General features: G+C 30.3%; 1 protein-coding gene across 3 annotated transcripts; it reads left to right on the plus strand.

Annotated features, from left to right (window-relative positions):
* Positions 1–658: 658 nt before the first annotated feature.
* On the plus strand, positions 659–5,455 carry LOC114385481. Of its 3 annotated transcripts, none has more exons than XM_028345596.1 (4): positions 659–834; positions 941–1,046; positions 4,456–4,587; positions 5,190–5,455. In XM_028345596.1, the coding sequence occupies exons 1-4, from the start codon at positions 793–795 to the stop codon at positions 5,234–5,236; spliced, it is 327 nt and encodes a 108-aa protein (XP_028201397.1). In that variant the 5' UTR covers positions 659–792; the 3' UTR covers positions 5,237–5,455. The 3 variants fall into 3 exon arrangements, with proteins under 3 accessions (XP_028201397.1, XP_028201391.1, XP_028201405.1); XM_028345590.1 differs by lacking the exon at positions 5,190–5,455 and adding an exon at positions 4,880–5,183; XM_028345604.1 differs by lacking the exon at positions 5,190–5,455 and having other exon boundaries at positions 664–834; positions 4,456–4,858.
* Positions 5,456–17,420: the final 11,965 nt, after the last annotated feature.

The following is a 17,420-nucleotide window of genomic DNA, read 5'->3' on the forward strand; positions in this document are numbered from 1 at the left end:
TAACACTAAGTCACGGATTTATGATTAATCTCATAATCGATTCAAATAATCAAAGTTTGTGAGATATTTTAGGCTTTTTCGTAAAAAATCTTAATTACAGACAAAATAAATTTACGTATCACATATTAGTGCAAGCTTTAATTACATCGAAAAGAACCATAATCAAGAACTTATACCCTTTTGTACATATTATCTTAATTATTTGAAGATTAACCACAAATGAAAAGGAGGCTGATATGGACCAATGGGTGAATCCGATACGAAGGCATGGGCAAGTTTTGGATGGTGGCAAGAGAAAGCATAGGTGTAGAATGATCAAGTTAATGATGATGTTGTTGCTGCTATGCACTATACATATGTTAACCATCTAGAAAGGGTTTGTTATTATGTTACTGAAAACGCTGCAGGAAAATTGTGGCAGCAATTGATGATCTGAGTTTGTCTGTTTGAGTGAATTCTATGTGGGGATGTCCCACAAATCACGTGGAGGGGGCTCCTCTATTGGCAGTTGTACAAGACAAAGGAGTGGTCATTTACAATCTCCTCTAATCCCCTCTCAGCCAATTATCATCTATCTCTCACGTGGGACTCTTTGCCCCACTTCACTACCCTCTCAATAATATACTCTTTTTCAAATGTCTTGCGTCTGCATTAAATCTTCTTCATCACATTTGCACCTTCTCTATAAGTCATCCCTCTTGTGACACTGCATATCACACTTGCAAAGTGCACATATATAGTTTCTTGAAGTGAGCTTGCACATATAGCTAACCAGTGTTAGTATCATTGATCATGGGAGAGTCTTCTAATTCTTCTGCTTCATACATTCATATGGTAAGAGGGCTAGCTACAACTTCTGCTCTATCTTTCTTTTTTTTTTTTTTTGTTTGATCATATATACCCCTTTCATGATCGTTGTGACATGCTTGGATAAAATTAGGTGCAGCACATGATTGAGAAGTGTTTGATCTTTCACATGTCAAAGGAAGAATGCATGGAAGCTCTCTCCAAGCATGCAAATATTAAGCCTGTCATAACATCCACTGGTATGTTCTCTTCTTTTCCATTCCAATTAAGTTTCCTACCCATCATGTTTATTAAATAACACACCCCTTATAAACAACACATACACATATGCAAGATTACACACCATTTCATATCGTGATCTGATCATTTTAAAAGTAAATTTGAATTTCTACCTAGTTATATTTATATATACCCCTGACTTGCCATATGCTAGCTAATTCAATTTGATTGAAAAACTAATTAAAACCTTCAGTTTTGGTTTTGAGAATGTATTGAGAATTTACGAAGCCTACTCAGCTTTAAGTTTCTTCACTCGCAACTCACTCTTGGAGTTTGAAAGCTGGACACAAGACCAATATTCGATCATATATATAATTCATTCTTCGACCCTTCCACTAAACATTATTCAAACTTCTGGGTCTATTTATGATGCTTCATCTTGAAATTAAAAGATTTTGGCTTTAGAAGCATCTTAGTATTCGCACTAAATTAGACAAGTTAATACTGTATTTTAATCTTTACCATTTTTTCAATTTAATAATCATAAATTAGTTTTACAATAAAATCTCTTACTAATTAAAACTTGTGTCAATTATAATTCTTTGTGAAATAGATTCGAGAAAATTTTCAATCAAACGCTAAATTGAGATTAATTTTGCTGAATGAAATATTATATCACAATTTATTTGCGAGACCTAATGAATTGAAAACAAACATACCAATTAGTATGGATCAAAATATATCTTTGTTGATTTCTTTTTTCTTTTAGCTTGAGATATTGATTTTGATCGGATAAATTTTTCAGTGACACAGTTAAAAAAGAAAATTAGAAGATAAAATGAATTAAACTTCTCCCATAATTTAAAATTAACTTGATTAAGCTTTTCCCATTAATTAAAATTAACTAAGATTAAGTTTCTCTTACAAGTTAAAATTAACTAATGTATAATTTAAATTAACAATTAGAAAAATTAAATAAGAAACTTCTATAAATTAGTTTTATACATATGAAAATTTTAACTTATATTATAAAAAATCTATTTTATATATCATTCTATTTTTGTCTGTTCTAGGTTGTTATATTGAGAAGGTAAAACTACTAATTAGTATGGATCAAAGTAGATCTTTGTTGATTTCTTTTAGCTTGAGATATTGACTTTGATCGGATAAATTTTTCAGTGAACACACTTAAAAAAGAAAATTAGAAGGTAAAATGGATTAAACTTCTCCCATAATTTAAAACTAACTTGATCAAGCTTTTCCCATTAATTAAAATTAACTAAGATTAAGTTTCTCTTACAAGTTAAAATTAACTAATGTATAATTTAAATTAACAATTAGAAAAATTAAATAAGAAACTTCTATAAATTAGTTTTATACATATGAAAATTTTAACTTATATTATAAAAAATCTATTTTATATATCATTCTATTTTTGTCTGTTATATATATTGAGAAGGTAAAACTACCAATTAGTATGGATCAAAGTAGATCTTTGTTGATTTCTTTTTTCTTTTAGCTTGAGATATTGACTTTGATAGGATAAATTTTTCAATGAACACAGTTAAAAAAGAAAATTAGAAGGTAAAATGGATTAAACTTCTCCCATAATTTAAAATTAACTTGATTAAGCTTTTCCCATTAATTAAAATTAACTAAGATTAAGTTTCTCTTACAAGTTAAAATTAACTAATGTATAATTTAAATTAACAAACAGAAAAATTAAATAAGAAACTTCTATAAGTTAGTTTTATACATATGCAAATTTTAACTTATATTATAAAAAATCTATTTTATATATCCTTCTATTTTTGTCTGTTCTAGGTTGTTAGATTGAGAAGGTAAAACTACCAATTAGTATGAATCAAAGTAAATCTTTGTTGATTTCTTTTTTCGTTTAGCTCGAGATATTGACTTTGATCGGATAAATTTTTCAGTGAACACACAATTAAAAAAGAAAATTAGAAGGTAAAATGGATTAAACTTCTCCCATAATTTAAAATTAGCTTGATTAAGCTTTTCCCATTCATTAAAATCAACTAAGATTAAGTTTCTCTTACAAGTTAAAATTAACTAATGTATAAGTTAAAATTAACAAATAGAAAAATTAAATAAGAAACTTCTATAAATTAGTTTCATACATATGCAAATTTTAACTTATATTATAAAAAAAATCTATTTTATATATCCTTCTATTTTTGTCTGTTCTAGGTTGTTATATTGAGAAGGTAAAACTACCAATTTGTATAGATCAAAGTAGATCTTTGTTGATTTCTTTTTTCTTTTAGCTTGAGATTTTGACTTTGATTGGATAAATTTTTCAGTGAACACAGTTAAAAAAGAAAACTAGAAGGTAAAATAGATTAAACTTCTCCCATAATTTAAAATTAACTTGATTAAGCTTTTCCCATTAATTAAAATTAACTAAGATTAAGTTTCTCTTACAAGTTAAAATTAACTAATGTATAATTTAAATTAACAATTAGAAAAATTAAATAAGAAACTTCTATAAATTAGTTTTATACAGATGAAAATTTTAACTTATATTATAAAAAAATCTATTTTATATATCCCTCTATTTTTGTCTGTTCTAGGTTGTTATATTGAAAAATATATCCTGTCAACATCATATTATTATGACTACTTAATGCGAAATTTAAGTAAGTTGATGGATGTATAAAATTGAAAGAACTAATGCCCAAGTTAAAATCAACAATTAGAGAAGTTAAATAACAAATTTCGACAGATTAATTTATGTAGATACAAATTTTAACTTATAAAAAAAAACTTATATATTGTACTTCTGATTGATTTTTTTTGTTCTAAGTGGTTATATTGAGAAATATATCCTAACAGTATATCATAGTTGCTAATATTATTATGACAACCTAATGCGAAATTTTAAGTGAGCTGATGGAGGTCTAAAATTGAAAGAAGGCGAGGATATGTAAGGATAAACCTATTTTATAAATACTTTTAAGAAAATAAAATAAAAAATGAAATAATTTTATGTATAAGCTAAAATTAGCTTATGTAAAAGTTAAAATCCATCTTTTTAAAGAAGCATCTATAAGATAACTTTTAGATATTAACTTATAAATAAAGTAATTATAAGTTTACGATGAAATTTATTTTATTTTTTCTTCTTCTAAAAATACTTATAAAAAAGTGTTTCGTCCTAACTATTATGGAATGTAACATACGTCTAAAATTCAAGTATAATTTCCGTTGTATGTTATAATCTCTAAAAATTAAGATAAATAAGTATAAATATGTTTGATTTGCGATGCTATTTCCACGCACCAAACCAAACAGAAGCATGCACGTGCAAATATCAGGGTCACCTTTCTATGAACCACAGAACATGTATATATCCGTACGTTTGAATGAATATATCGTGTACCATATTTATAATGAATATGTGTGCAGTGTGGAACGAGCTAGAGAAAGAAAACAAGGAGTTTTTTGAGGAGTATGCCAAAGCCAAGAGTAAGGACGAACGAATGTCGGAGGAAGAGACAAGCCAAATGATACAGAAGATGATCTCAGATTCCTCTAAAGGTGCTGGCAACGACTAATCAATCACAGCCATTGAAAACGATCTCACCTCTGTGTGTGTGTGTGTGTGTGTTTTGCTCGCTACACCTTCACTACCATGCATGGGGTTCATTTTCCTCACACTCCCATTTGCAATAAGCCAAAACACACACTTGTACACCTTCTCTTTCACTCTAGCTACGTTACTATCATAAGTGGTCCTTAATTCAAGTTTCCAATGCATGCATGGATATTTCTTATATATTGTTAAATTAATATATGTTGTTAAATACTATAATGTCTATAATATATTCAGTAACGTTCTCATACGGAAGGAGCACGGAGACTAGACAACAAGAGTGGTCCACTACCTCATGAACAAAAATTCTAGTGATCTCTCCCTATCTTTTATTTAAATGCTATTGCTAGAGGATCTTTGAGTTAGCAAATAACAGTGTGCCATATCAGCAGCTGAAAGATTTGATATGGGATAACGTTAACGTTATACAATATTATAATACAATAGATGTCGTTGATGTGGCGAATATTGACGTATGTATGTATGTGCTGTGTTGTACACATACGATAATCACAAAACTCAATGTAACGCCAACATTATATAACAGGCGTATCTCCTTGTTGTGATCATTCCCGGCTAGCCCTAAGAGCATGATGAGTGGCAGGCATGGAAACGTGGAAAGCGTAGGAAGCTAGGCCTGGTTTTATGTGTGTCATATGTGTCTTGTCGTATCGAGTGAATGTATATATGGAAATGGAATGGTGCTAATTAAGAGGGTCGTCAGAAACTATCATTGGTCGCAAAGAGTAGCTTGTTTTTAATTGGAATATACATATACCTATATATGTCCAACATAGGACAAAATTTTCAATCTACGCTATCTTTAAGTACTAGCTATAAATTATTAATTAGGTGATTGTGGGTTACATAATTCTTATTAATCTCTATACGAATTATAATTAAATGTTATTAATTTTTTTAAAATAAAAATTAAATATATTATGTAGAAATTGGTTGAAAACTGAAATCATAAAATGGATGATAGTGTTGAATCATCTAATGATTTCTATATACTTGAGTAGTATTCCCATTCTCAAACATATTGGAGGTTTGAATGTGATCATTTTTCTTTTCACAAATAGACATACTTATATATTTTAAATGTGAATTTAAGTTTAACTTAATTTTAAAAATTAATTCAAGAGATAAGAGTTGTCTTTCACTTATATATTTTAATTTGATTTTATTTTTAATCGATGTGAAACTTAAATTTTTCTCAACAACAATCATAGTAAAATAATGATTGAAATGTCTTTCAATCATGTTAAAGTTGAAAGATGGTGCAAATGAGAGATTAAAATAATTGCACTGTTGCAACAAAGTTTACTTTAATTTTAGGCTATTGTTTAGCGGCAATATTAACAAACCAATTGCCACTATTTCACTATTTAGGGCAAAACTTTTGTGATTAATGGATATTAGCCGGTAAAAAGTAGATTTTGAATAACAATATTTAGTTTTCTAATTAAGAGTCTTTATTAACATTCGATATAAATGTTGATAATATTTTTACGATTGAGTATATTTGTCTTTTTTTTTTAGGTGGAGTATGACTGTTAAAAGAGCATATTAATGGCTTAAGCCTTTAAAGTCAACTCTGCTGTAATTTGAGTTTTGGAGGTGAAAAAAATGCACCTGGCTAGCAGCAGCAGAAAAAACAAAGCTTCATGTGTAATTTTAGAGGTCCTGAGCTTGAGAGATAAACAGTGAGTGTATAATGATAGCGTAAGAAAATATATCAGGCTGGGTTTCATCTTTGTTACTCTTCAAAACAGTAAAATTGTTTTATTTTACATCTTCTGTGTAAAAAAAGTGTGGAGAAGATATTATATCCATTAATATAATATAAATATTTTTCAAAGGTTTGTCTCAGTTTTCTCTTATATAATACTTATGGACCATTTTATCCAAACAAACCTTAATTTTATATAGCTGATCAAAGGAGAGACATGAAGTTTTTTTTATGATATGCCTAGTATTAGAGTCATATAAAATAAGTCAAAACATTGAACTTGTCGTTATAAATTGAAGTCAAATTCTTGTATTATTCATTTTAATTAAATCTTATCTGAGCCACATTGAACAAGTAATAGGTGCGGTAATAAATTAAGAATCGAACAAACAGCAAAAGTTTTAAATTGGTTTAAAAGTTACATAAAGTTTTTACATTATGTGAACCGTGACCAGCTCACTAAGGCCATTGACAGTTTGACACCAGCTGGCTGATGGATTAGATCATAGATCCCACTGGTGAAAGCCATGGTATTTTAGACAATTTTTTTCTAGTAACTACTATTTTTGGACTTTCAATTTCATATGGTTTTGGACCTATTTAATCATTTTACATAATAATGTTCACTTCTCTCGTTTTCATCCAATGAAGATGAAGTTTAAAATCCTTTTCCTTGGTGTGGCAAATGCGCATGTTGATTGGTTTCTTACGTGTCTATATATTTTCTTGTATTGATATGCAGTATATGCGACATGGGAGATAAAAAACGACAAACGTAGGTCTGAATCCGTGAAGCGCACAGCCTAATTAAGTATGGACATTTGTCTTATTGCATGAATACAACACATAGCACCATCTGTGTCTAACGTTAACAAATAACAATAATGCTTTCATTTATTTATTTCTGACACTTTGACCACTTGTATAACTAACAACAAAATGGCTTGACACGTTGTCACGTCAGCAGCAACTTTTTCAAGTGTCACCCCAAGCAGAACCATCTATGCATATCATTTAATCAATTCAAGTGCCTTCACAACTTTAGGTAAAATTTCCAGTTGGGTCATTATTCTCGATGGTTTTTCTACACAGAACCACATGGCCAAGAATTTAATTAAACTTGGTTACTTAATTGATTAATTTGCAGAAGTTTAATTTCTAAAATCTTAAAATTTAATTCAGAACTTTTGATTCTTAGAGCATTATATATATATATATATATATATATATATATATATATATATATATATATATAAAAGTGAGTTTAATTATATAAATATAAATAAAATAAAATATAAAAATATAAGATTTTATTTACAAATTTAGTGAATTTTAAAAAATGAGGGGTATAAGTGCACCCTTGAAGTCAACCTTGGTCCGCCACTAAATATATATATATATATATATATATATATATATATATATATATATATATATATATATATATATATATATATATATATATATATATTATGAAAAATAATTCACGAATCTAGCTAATACGAATTCCACCTTCAAAATAGTTTATAAGAGCAAGTTTAGAGGTTAGCTGGGAAATTTTTGGGTTCAGCCATCAAACACTTCTCTCAACACTTACTACATGAGATTTTTTCAATTTAAAAATATTTTGAGTTAAAGTCCTAAAAATATACAACCACATGAGGAACAACTTTATCACATCTACTTGGTGGACCTATTCACAAATGAGAATGAATAAATGTATTCCTTCAATTTAATAAAATCACAAGTATTTATTTTGAAATCTCCTAATTTTATGTGATTGAACCCCTTAATGTATTCACAAATGGGGATAAATTAATGTATCCTCTTATTTTAATAAAATCATGAGTATTTATTTTAATATTTTATATTTTATGTCTCTTATTTTTATTTGTTTAAACTCACTATTTCATTTTCTCACTCTTTTTATATCTGATCGAGGCCGTACCCGAATCAAATAAACATGAAAATGCAGTAACTAGGAAGTGATCCTAGGTCGTTTCCCAACGAGCAGTGACAAGCCAAATGTTCATAATATACTTGCAGTAACAGTAACGATGGGGGGGGGTTTGTTTGTTTTGTGATTAAAGAGCAGAACAAGTAAACTGGAATACGAAACTACTAATATTAAAAACGGGTTGTTTCCTCTGATTCAGAAGCCATTCTCTTATCCTGGGTTATGGAGAATTCGTCCCTAACAGTCAACCACTTAATCCAACCCTATTTCAATTTACTAAGCGAAAATCAACTTAGGGTTTTCAATACGTGATTAGGCACCACATACGCCAGTTAGCCCTTCGTCCATTAAGCATGAACGCAAGTTAGGCTTAGAGGCAATTAATCGAACACGAAGCGTGCACTGATTAATATTCACGAATTTGGGATACTGGTGAAGGGAGAACTGCCAGGAAACCACATTACAAGCGAAACCTCAAAGAGAGTTGGGCTTCGTCCTCAAAAGGAAACAACACCAGAAAATCTAGCCTTCCATGGATTCAAACAGAAAACGCAATTCAAACATGAAGCAGAAACGTAAATGAACGGAAACGTAAATGAGCAGAAACGTAAACGAACAGAAATGTAAAATGGAACAGAAACGTAAATGAGAGTAGAAGAAGAAGCAAGAACGAAATTGTAATTAGAAGCAGAAAACGTAAAATTGCATTACGAACTCAAAAGCATCAAAACAGAAAAACCAAAACCCTAAAACAAAGCTCTGAATAATGAATAGCATAACAGAATAGAATCCCCTGCACGAATCCCAAGGCAGCTATTTAAAAAGAGTCACTCAAAGTCACTGGGCCCTATTACAATACTCTGGCCCAAAACGAAATAAACACTGAACAACATAAAATAAAATTGCAAAATTTTCTAATTAGAAATTAACTAAGATAAGCGCTGCTTTATTTGCCCTCTTCAAGTCCACAACCAAAATCCGGATTAAGCCCAATGTTTCATTAATTCCTGAAATTAGATTAAAAACATCAAATTAGCTAAATGAGCCCAAATAATAAAACCGCCCAATTAATTGACAATTAAGACCAATCAATAATTAAAATGGTGCAAAAAGGATTTAGAAAATAGAAGAAAATGATGGCACATCAATATCTTTATTCATGTTTTTTTTTATATATATGATAATTTTTATTAAATTTTTTGAAATAAATTACTCTCACTAACTCATATCATAGATCCATCACTGCATATATATATATATATATATATATATATATATATATATATATATATATATATATATATATATATATATATATATATATATATTATGTCTTACTCTAATAACCTAGCTCAAATAAAATTGTCCTTGATCTAATAAAGGATATATACTTATATAGTGTATACCTAAAACACCTATCTCGATGAAGATTCCAAGAAGAACAAGAATCTCCTACTAAACTCAATCAGCTAAACATTCCCCGCCATAACAAATAATCCTTGTATAACATGCTATCAAGTAAAAGATTTTCCGAAGAGGTGGGGTTAATTCAACTTTGATCTGGGTTAAAACCTTAAAAAGGATGGTGGGGACCTACAGTCATAAGTAGAGAGGTGAGGAAAAATTCCGTCGACTATGGGACTCTCTCAAATTCTCAATATAAGGCCTAGGCCTAGGGTTACCTGGAGTGGACACTAAAAACATACATACATAAAATAATAATATCATGAACGAATAAATGACATCAACTGACATGCAGAAATACGACACATGAGATCGAAAACGACGAGGAGGGTCCTGAAATAACGTGAAATGTAGATATTATAGGGTCTTTTATACATTCATATATGCAGAAAGCTAGATTCCTCTCCTCTTGTAGTTTGTCTCATTGCTTAACTACAACATGTAGTGGCAGCCAGCCCTAGCTAGCTCGTTGAAATCTGGCAAATTGGCAATCATAATTTTGGCTATCCATGGATTTTATTGTAATCTCTGGAACCAATGGCTTTCCTAGTATTTTCTTTGGAACCAATCATAATTGAAGGAATACCCATGGGTCATGTGATTTTCATTATCAATTTATTAATTAATTAATACAAGTGGGAGCTTAATCATAGCCACATTACGTGAGTATGAACAATTATATATTGTAATCTGTGGAACCAATGGCTTTCCTAGTATTTGCATTCTATCTAAAGAAATACAAGTGTTTATAACTTTTCTCTACTGTGTACGTCAACCCAACGGATAAAATGCAAAATAAAAATAAACAAAGTCTTTCTTCTCAGCAAATAGGATAAAATCATCCGATGTAATTCACTGTATGTGTTGTCTATCTTATACAGTTTGATTGTTTTCCTCCTTCGGAAAACAATACAATAGTTTCAACTCGTCACCCAATATTTTTATGCAATAAAATAAATATTTTCAAACATTAAAAGTTTAAAACACAAATTTGAGAATTGTCATGAATTTCTCAAATGCTAGTTGGGGAATCGGCCGACAGTTCAAACATTAAAACATAACTTTGAAATTGGCATGAATTTCTCAAACGCTTAGGGAATAAGAGGGAAATAAAAATACTTATCAATGATTTAAAATGGAGTTATAAGGAAGGACTCTTCTTCCATCTCAGTTCCTTAGTTTCTGCTTTTTATTTGCTTCCCATGTAACCATAAAAATGAAATTATAAGATCGTCTTAATGATAAAAAAGGAAAAAAGAAGAGAAAAAAAATTATGAATTTAAATTCTTCCACTAATAAAAAAATTAATTATTAACAATTAATATTACTGATAAAAAAAAAATCAATGATCTACAAATCAACTATACAAATAAACTTATATCACACTAACCTTGAAATATTAAGTTAATGAGTTCTTCTCCCTTTACTTGTTAATTTTCTAGTTGCACTCAAACAGCTAGGACTGAACATAAACATTCCGATCCAACAATGTCTCCAGGTCAGCCGGTTTGCTGATTATTGGCTAAGAAATTATGTCTTCATGAGTCATGACAGCTAAACCTTTGGCATTCACACATTTTTCTGTCCCGTCAATATTGATGCCAAGTTGAGACTGTGAAGAGGCAATAATATCCAATAAAAGAAAAGAAAAACTTAGAGCATCTCCAACATCATCCCAGACAGCAGTATTTGTGAGATTCTAAATTAAGAATTGGTTTTTAAATTTAAGAATTGGTTATCATTCATAATCATTATTTGAGGAAACTGCATGACTTCTAAATGTAAGAGTAGTCAGTTTTATATAAAACAATCATTTCTTATGATTAAAAAAATATTTTATTAAATAGTATACGAGACATTTGAAGTTTTAAATAATTTGTATATAAGCTTTAGAGAGTTTTTAAAGCTCTTAAATATAAGATGCATGATAGGACCGGCTAAAAACAAGTTAGGAACCTTCACTTTAAAATATAGTTACTTTTGTTTTCTTTCTTTTTTGAAAAGCCAAAAAATGTTTTTTTTTTAATTAAAAGGAGTAAAATAAGATTTTTTTTTAGTTATTACAAATCTTGCAAAATCAACTTAAAAATAACAGCTTTAGAATGTTTATATAGGCAAACCTACGTTAGATTGAGGGATTAAAATCTACTATCTCCAATTTTCTACCTGTTATCATTTTTTTTTTTATTGACTAGTTTCTTTTTTATATTTCTCATGTGCTGGTCTCTTTTTCTAGTTTCTACTTTCTACTTTCTAGTGATTTTTCGCAATGTCATAAATTGTGAAAAAATTGTAGTCATGATTTTTAGCTATGACCGCAATTTAAAATCAGGATAATAATAATAATAATAATAATAATAATAATAATTTTTAAAAATAAATTATATAGGGATCGTGGAAGTGGAACAAAAATTTCACCATTATGTTTAAATTGACTCTGGTCTCTGCTGGATTCATTTATCACTAAAAATAGTCTTATAATATCTGCACAACTGTCAAGTCACTTTATTTTAGTGAAATCCTGCATTAGAATTCCTACGGGGCCGAAGATATTTTTTTATTGAATCCCATGTGTTTACTGTTTTATTTTTACATGCCTGAAGGAAATTACTGAAGTACAATAATTGAAGGTAATAAATCACCTCATAAAATGTTCAGTATGTTACAAATGAAAAATCTCTCGCACTGTCACCTTTTTCAACAGAAAAGCTCAGTACAATAATACAGATGAGTACTTTTAGTATGTCCAAAATACGAGGTGTTAAATTAAATATCAAGTTGTCACCAAATTCAGCACGTGCATGAATAAAAGCAATTTCACTTTAATTTTAATCAATTAATATTAATATTTAATATAGCTTTTTGGTATCATTCTCACTTCTGGTTTTAGGAAAATGGAAGAATAATAAGAAGGACTGAAGTAGTGAATAAAAAATAGAAGAGAGATAGAAAATGAAGTATATATGTTTAATAAAGATAACTATTTTATTCAAAATCGATTGTTCACGGTATATATAATAACCAATTTTCATCCACCATAATCGATTTTCATCAACAATGCAACAAAGAAAATCGAATTTCGGTTTTTAACATCAATTGGAAATGTAGCATTGAACCAATTTTAGTAAATGAAATGGTGGAAACCAATTATCGTTGGTGAAGTTAAAAATTATGAACGCGATTGAACTTCTTGAGACGTGACAGTCACTGACCTAGAAGATTTATCTATGGTGTCCCATGCAAATTTTACAGGATATAACAGAAACGTCTTAACAATATTAAGGTTATAGAACTCACAAAGAAAAAATGAGTGATCGAGGAGTAAAGAGGGAGAAGGCTTAATAGAGGTAAAGAGAAAACAAAGAGAGATATAGAAGAAAAAAACCAAGAAGAAGCCAATGACCTCATTTTCTTTTAAAACCATTTTTTTAAAAAAAAAATTTAGCCAACTTTTTTTTTTCTCTTTTATCACCAATAATGAGTCTATAATTGTCATTGTCCCCTCTTGATTTCCACTTTTATTGGTATTATTAGGAAATTTGAATTTAAATGTCATAACTTGTCCATTTAATTAAATATTTTCTAAGAAAATTCTTTTGAAATAATTATTAAAATTACAACAATCTCCCACATATTTCAAAAGAATAATTTACATTTAATAAATAAAAGAAAATTTGTGGGTCAACACGAGGTGTAATGCATCGGACCTATTATAGCAAGCTATAGGAACCAGACCTAGATTGATAGGATTTAACACAGTGTAGTTGGTGTAGCAAGTTATATGAACCAAAAACACTTGGCATGTGATAGCGGTCTACCAATCAAGACACCCCCACGGTCTTTGTTGTTATTGTTGTGTTGTGCTACTAGGTCATGAGCGTGCCCGATATTCATGAGTGCTCTAGAGATCTCGCCAAGATCTCATGTAAATAGCCCCACTCGACACTCATATAGGTGATTTCATCAAGTGCATGCTGCAAATCATACACCACCCATAAGGGGTATGAAAATCATTAAAAACTTTATAAGATGTAAAGCTTTCTCAAACATATAAAGTTTATCCTCTCATTAATGCAGCTCTAACACTTTCTCACACCATGGGAATGGACTAAAAGAAAATTGATAAAAATCAATTTGAGTGTTAGCAAAGCTGACAAGTGACTTATTTTTACCCATATGAACCTTCTTCATGGGATCTCAAATCACAAAGGTTGGTTTACCATCACTTCTTTGTTTTCAAGTGGCTTAAGACTCATTCCTCTCGATGTTTCTAATATCATATTCCTCCTTAAGGATTTTGTCAAAGGATCTGCTAAGTTTCCTTCTGACTTCACATAATCTATGGAAATGGTTCCATCTTTTAGCAACTGCTTAACCACATCATGTCTCAGTTGTATATGTCTATTTTTCCCAATGAATGTTTTATTTTTAGCAACAGTTATCGCTGACTAGGAATCACAATGCATAGATATTGATGGGGTTGGTTTCATTCCCAAAGGAATGTTACTAAGAAGTTTTTCAACCACTCAATCTCACTACCAACAATTTCTAAAGCAACAAACTTTGACTCCATTGTTGATCTAACAATAATAGTTTGTTTGGTTGATCTCCAAGCTACCGCACCACCACCAAGAGTAAACACATAACCATTAGTGGATTTTGTCTCATCTAAATCACATATTCAGTTAGCATCGATATAACCTTCAAGTACTACAGGAAATCCACTGTATTCAATACCATAATCCATGGTACCTTTCAGATATCTCATGAGTCTAACAAGTGCATCCCAATGGTCCTAATTAGGACTATGGGTATATCTACTCAATTTGCCTACTGCATATGCAATATCAGGTATAGAAAAGTTCATCAAATGCAGTAAGCTCCCAATGATTTGGGCACATTGAGTTTGAGCAATTAGTTTTCCTCTATTTTTCTTTAATTGAGAGTTAACATCATAAGGGGTACTCACTGACTTAAAGTCATAATATATATACTTCCTAAGAAGTTTCTCAACATAATGCTCTTGGGATGGTAATATATTATCTCCCTTCCTTATAATTTTAACTCCCAAAATAACACTTGCTTCACCCATGTCTTTCATATTAAATTTAGATGCTAAGAAAGATTTACTTTTAAAAATTATATCATTGCATGTACCAAAAATAAGCATGTCATCCACATACAAGCATATAATAACATGATCATCATTCATAGACTTTGTATACATGCATCTATCAACATCACTACTAGAAAAACCATTAAGAAGTAAAGTTTGATTAATTTTTTCATGCCATTGTTTAGGTACTTTCTTTAAACCATAAAGGGATTTCAAAAGTTTTCACACTTTGTGCTCTTGACCATCCATACCACACCCCTCAGGTTGAGTCGTATATATCTTTTCCTCTAAATCACCATTCAAGAAAGTTATCTTAACATCTATCTGATGAATCACTAACCTATGGATTACAACTAAGGCTATCAAAATCCTAATGGAGGAAATCCTTGTAACAAGTGTAAAGGTATAAAAAAATCTATGTTAGGTTTTGAGTAAACCCTTTAGCAACCAACCTTGCCTTGTACTTATTTATAGATCCATCAGGGTTATACTTCCTCTTAAAGATCCATTTACATCTAATAGGATTTGCACCCTCAGTTAGATCTACTAAAGTCCATGTATTATTCTTTTTAATAGAGTCAATTTTAGTCCTAATGGCTTGCTCCTAAAGGTTTGCATCTGAAGAACTCATAGCTTCTGAAAAACTTAAGGAATCATCCTTAATAAGATATGTATAAAAGTCATCTCCAAAATATTTTTCCGTCTTATGTCTTTTATTTCTCCTCAAATCCTCGCTTATAGGTTCACTATAGGTTTCAACTAGTTGTTCAAGACTAGAAACGATACTAAAACTAGCCCTATACTTTAAAGGGAAAACATCCTCAAAGAATTTGACATTCCTAGTCTCCATGATGGTGTCGCACTCAATCATATCACTCTTAAGAACTAAAAATCTATAGGCAGCACTATGTTCAACATAACCAATAAACAAACAATCAAAAGTCTTAGATCCTATTTTCTTTTTTCTTTGGATCGAGTAACATCACTTTGGCGAGGCACCCCCACACTCTCAGATATTTAAGGTTTGGTTTATAACCTTTCCATAACTCATAAGGGCTTAGACCTGTTTTCTTATGTGAAATTCTATTTTGTAAAAAACAAGTAGTCAAGAGGGCTTCACCCCAAAGGTTGTTAGAAGCAGAGGAACTAACAAGTAAAACATTCATCATTTCCTTAAGGGTTCTATTTTTCCTTTCAGGTACTTCATTTGACTCGGGTGAATATGGGCGGTTACTTCATGAATTATACCTTTTTTCACAAAAGTCATTAAACAAAGTGTACTCACCACCCTTATCAGATCTTAACCTCTTGATTTTTCTATTCAATTGATTTTTAACTTCGACTTTATAAGATAAGAACATATCAAGAGCTTCATCTTTGTGTTTAATTAGATAAACTTTAGTATAAATGTTACAAAGTAACTTTTACCTCCTCTTGTCTTAGTTTGTTTTAAATCAACAAAATCATAATGAATTAAGCCTTGCAGTTCAATTTCACATTTACAGAAGGACATGATTTCTTGTTAATTTTGATTCAACACATATTTCACATTTCTTACTTTGTTTATCATGCATATTAGTTAAACCTAGTCGTTGCAATTTCATAACATACGTTTGATTAACATGTCTTAATCTAGCATGCCATATATCATAAGAATCAATCAAGTAAGCAGAAGAAAATGCATTCTTATTAATCACTTTAGAAACATTGAGTACAAAGAGCCCTGATCACAATAACCCTTCACCACAAATACATTATTCTTAGTCATAATTATCTTATCAGACTCAAAAGATATCTTTACCCCAACCTTTCCCAAGAATGTTACAGAAACAAAGTTAACTCTAATAGAGGGAACATGTAGCACATAATTCAAAGCTAGTGTTTTCCCAAATGTGAGCTTGAGAAGAACTTTCTCCTTTCCTTGAACCAAAGTAATTCTCCAATCACCAAGATAAACTTGTTCTTCTCCATCCCCCATAGTAGTGTAGGAGGTAAACATACTCTTATTAGCACAGATGTGTCTGGTAGCCCCAGAGTCTACTACCCATTTGTTCACATTGGTGACAACATTCACTTGAGAAATGACCGCAACAATAATGTCATCTCCTTCAACCAGGTTGGCCCTAGGCTTAGGAGGATTTTAATTTCTCACAACTCTGTACCTATACTGAGGAGCAAAATGTCCTGGCTTCTGATGTGAACCTTACGGGGCAAAATGTTTGATACAGGCTATGAAATTCTGGATGACGCCACTTCCAAAGAGGGAATATAAGTCGGGATAGACGCCACAAGGATTACCTTGATAAGTCTGATAATTGGTTCAACAAGGAACTCAGAGAAAAACTCTCACCAAATTTTATCAAATGCCAAAAGTCCCTTTATTGAAAACAAAAACCAAAACCAATACTTATAGTGTATCTGAACAAAAAGATAAAAATAGACATGGGCCTTCTAAACAGTTTAGGCCAAAATTACAATAAATAAAAATTATTAATAAAAACAGAACATA

Source organism: Glycine soja, chromosome 2, assembly GCF_004193775.1.
Source record: "Glycine soja cultivar W05 chromosome 2, ASM419377v2, whole genome shotgun sequence".
Lineage (NCBI taxonomy): Eukaryota > Viridiplantae > Streptophyta > Magnoliopsida > Fabales > Fabaceae > Glycine > Glycine soja.

Excerpts from the sequence above, each read along its gene's own strand:
- LOC114385481 (XM_028345590.1), top strand. The coding sequence starts at position 793 with ATGGGAGAGTCTTCTAATTCTTCTGCTTCATACATTCATATG. Across the intron at positions 835-940 it reads CTGCTTCATACATTCATATG|GTGCAGCACATGATTGAGAA; the intron begins GTAAGAGGGCTA and ends GGATAAAATTAG. Across the intron at positions 1,047-4,455 it reads GCCTGTCATAACATCCACTG|TGTGGAACGAGCTAGAGAAA; the intron begins GTATGTTCTCTT and ends ATATGTGTGCAG.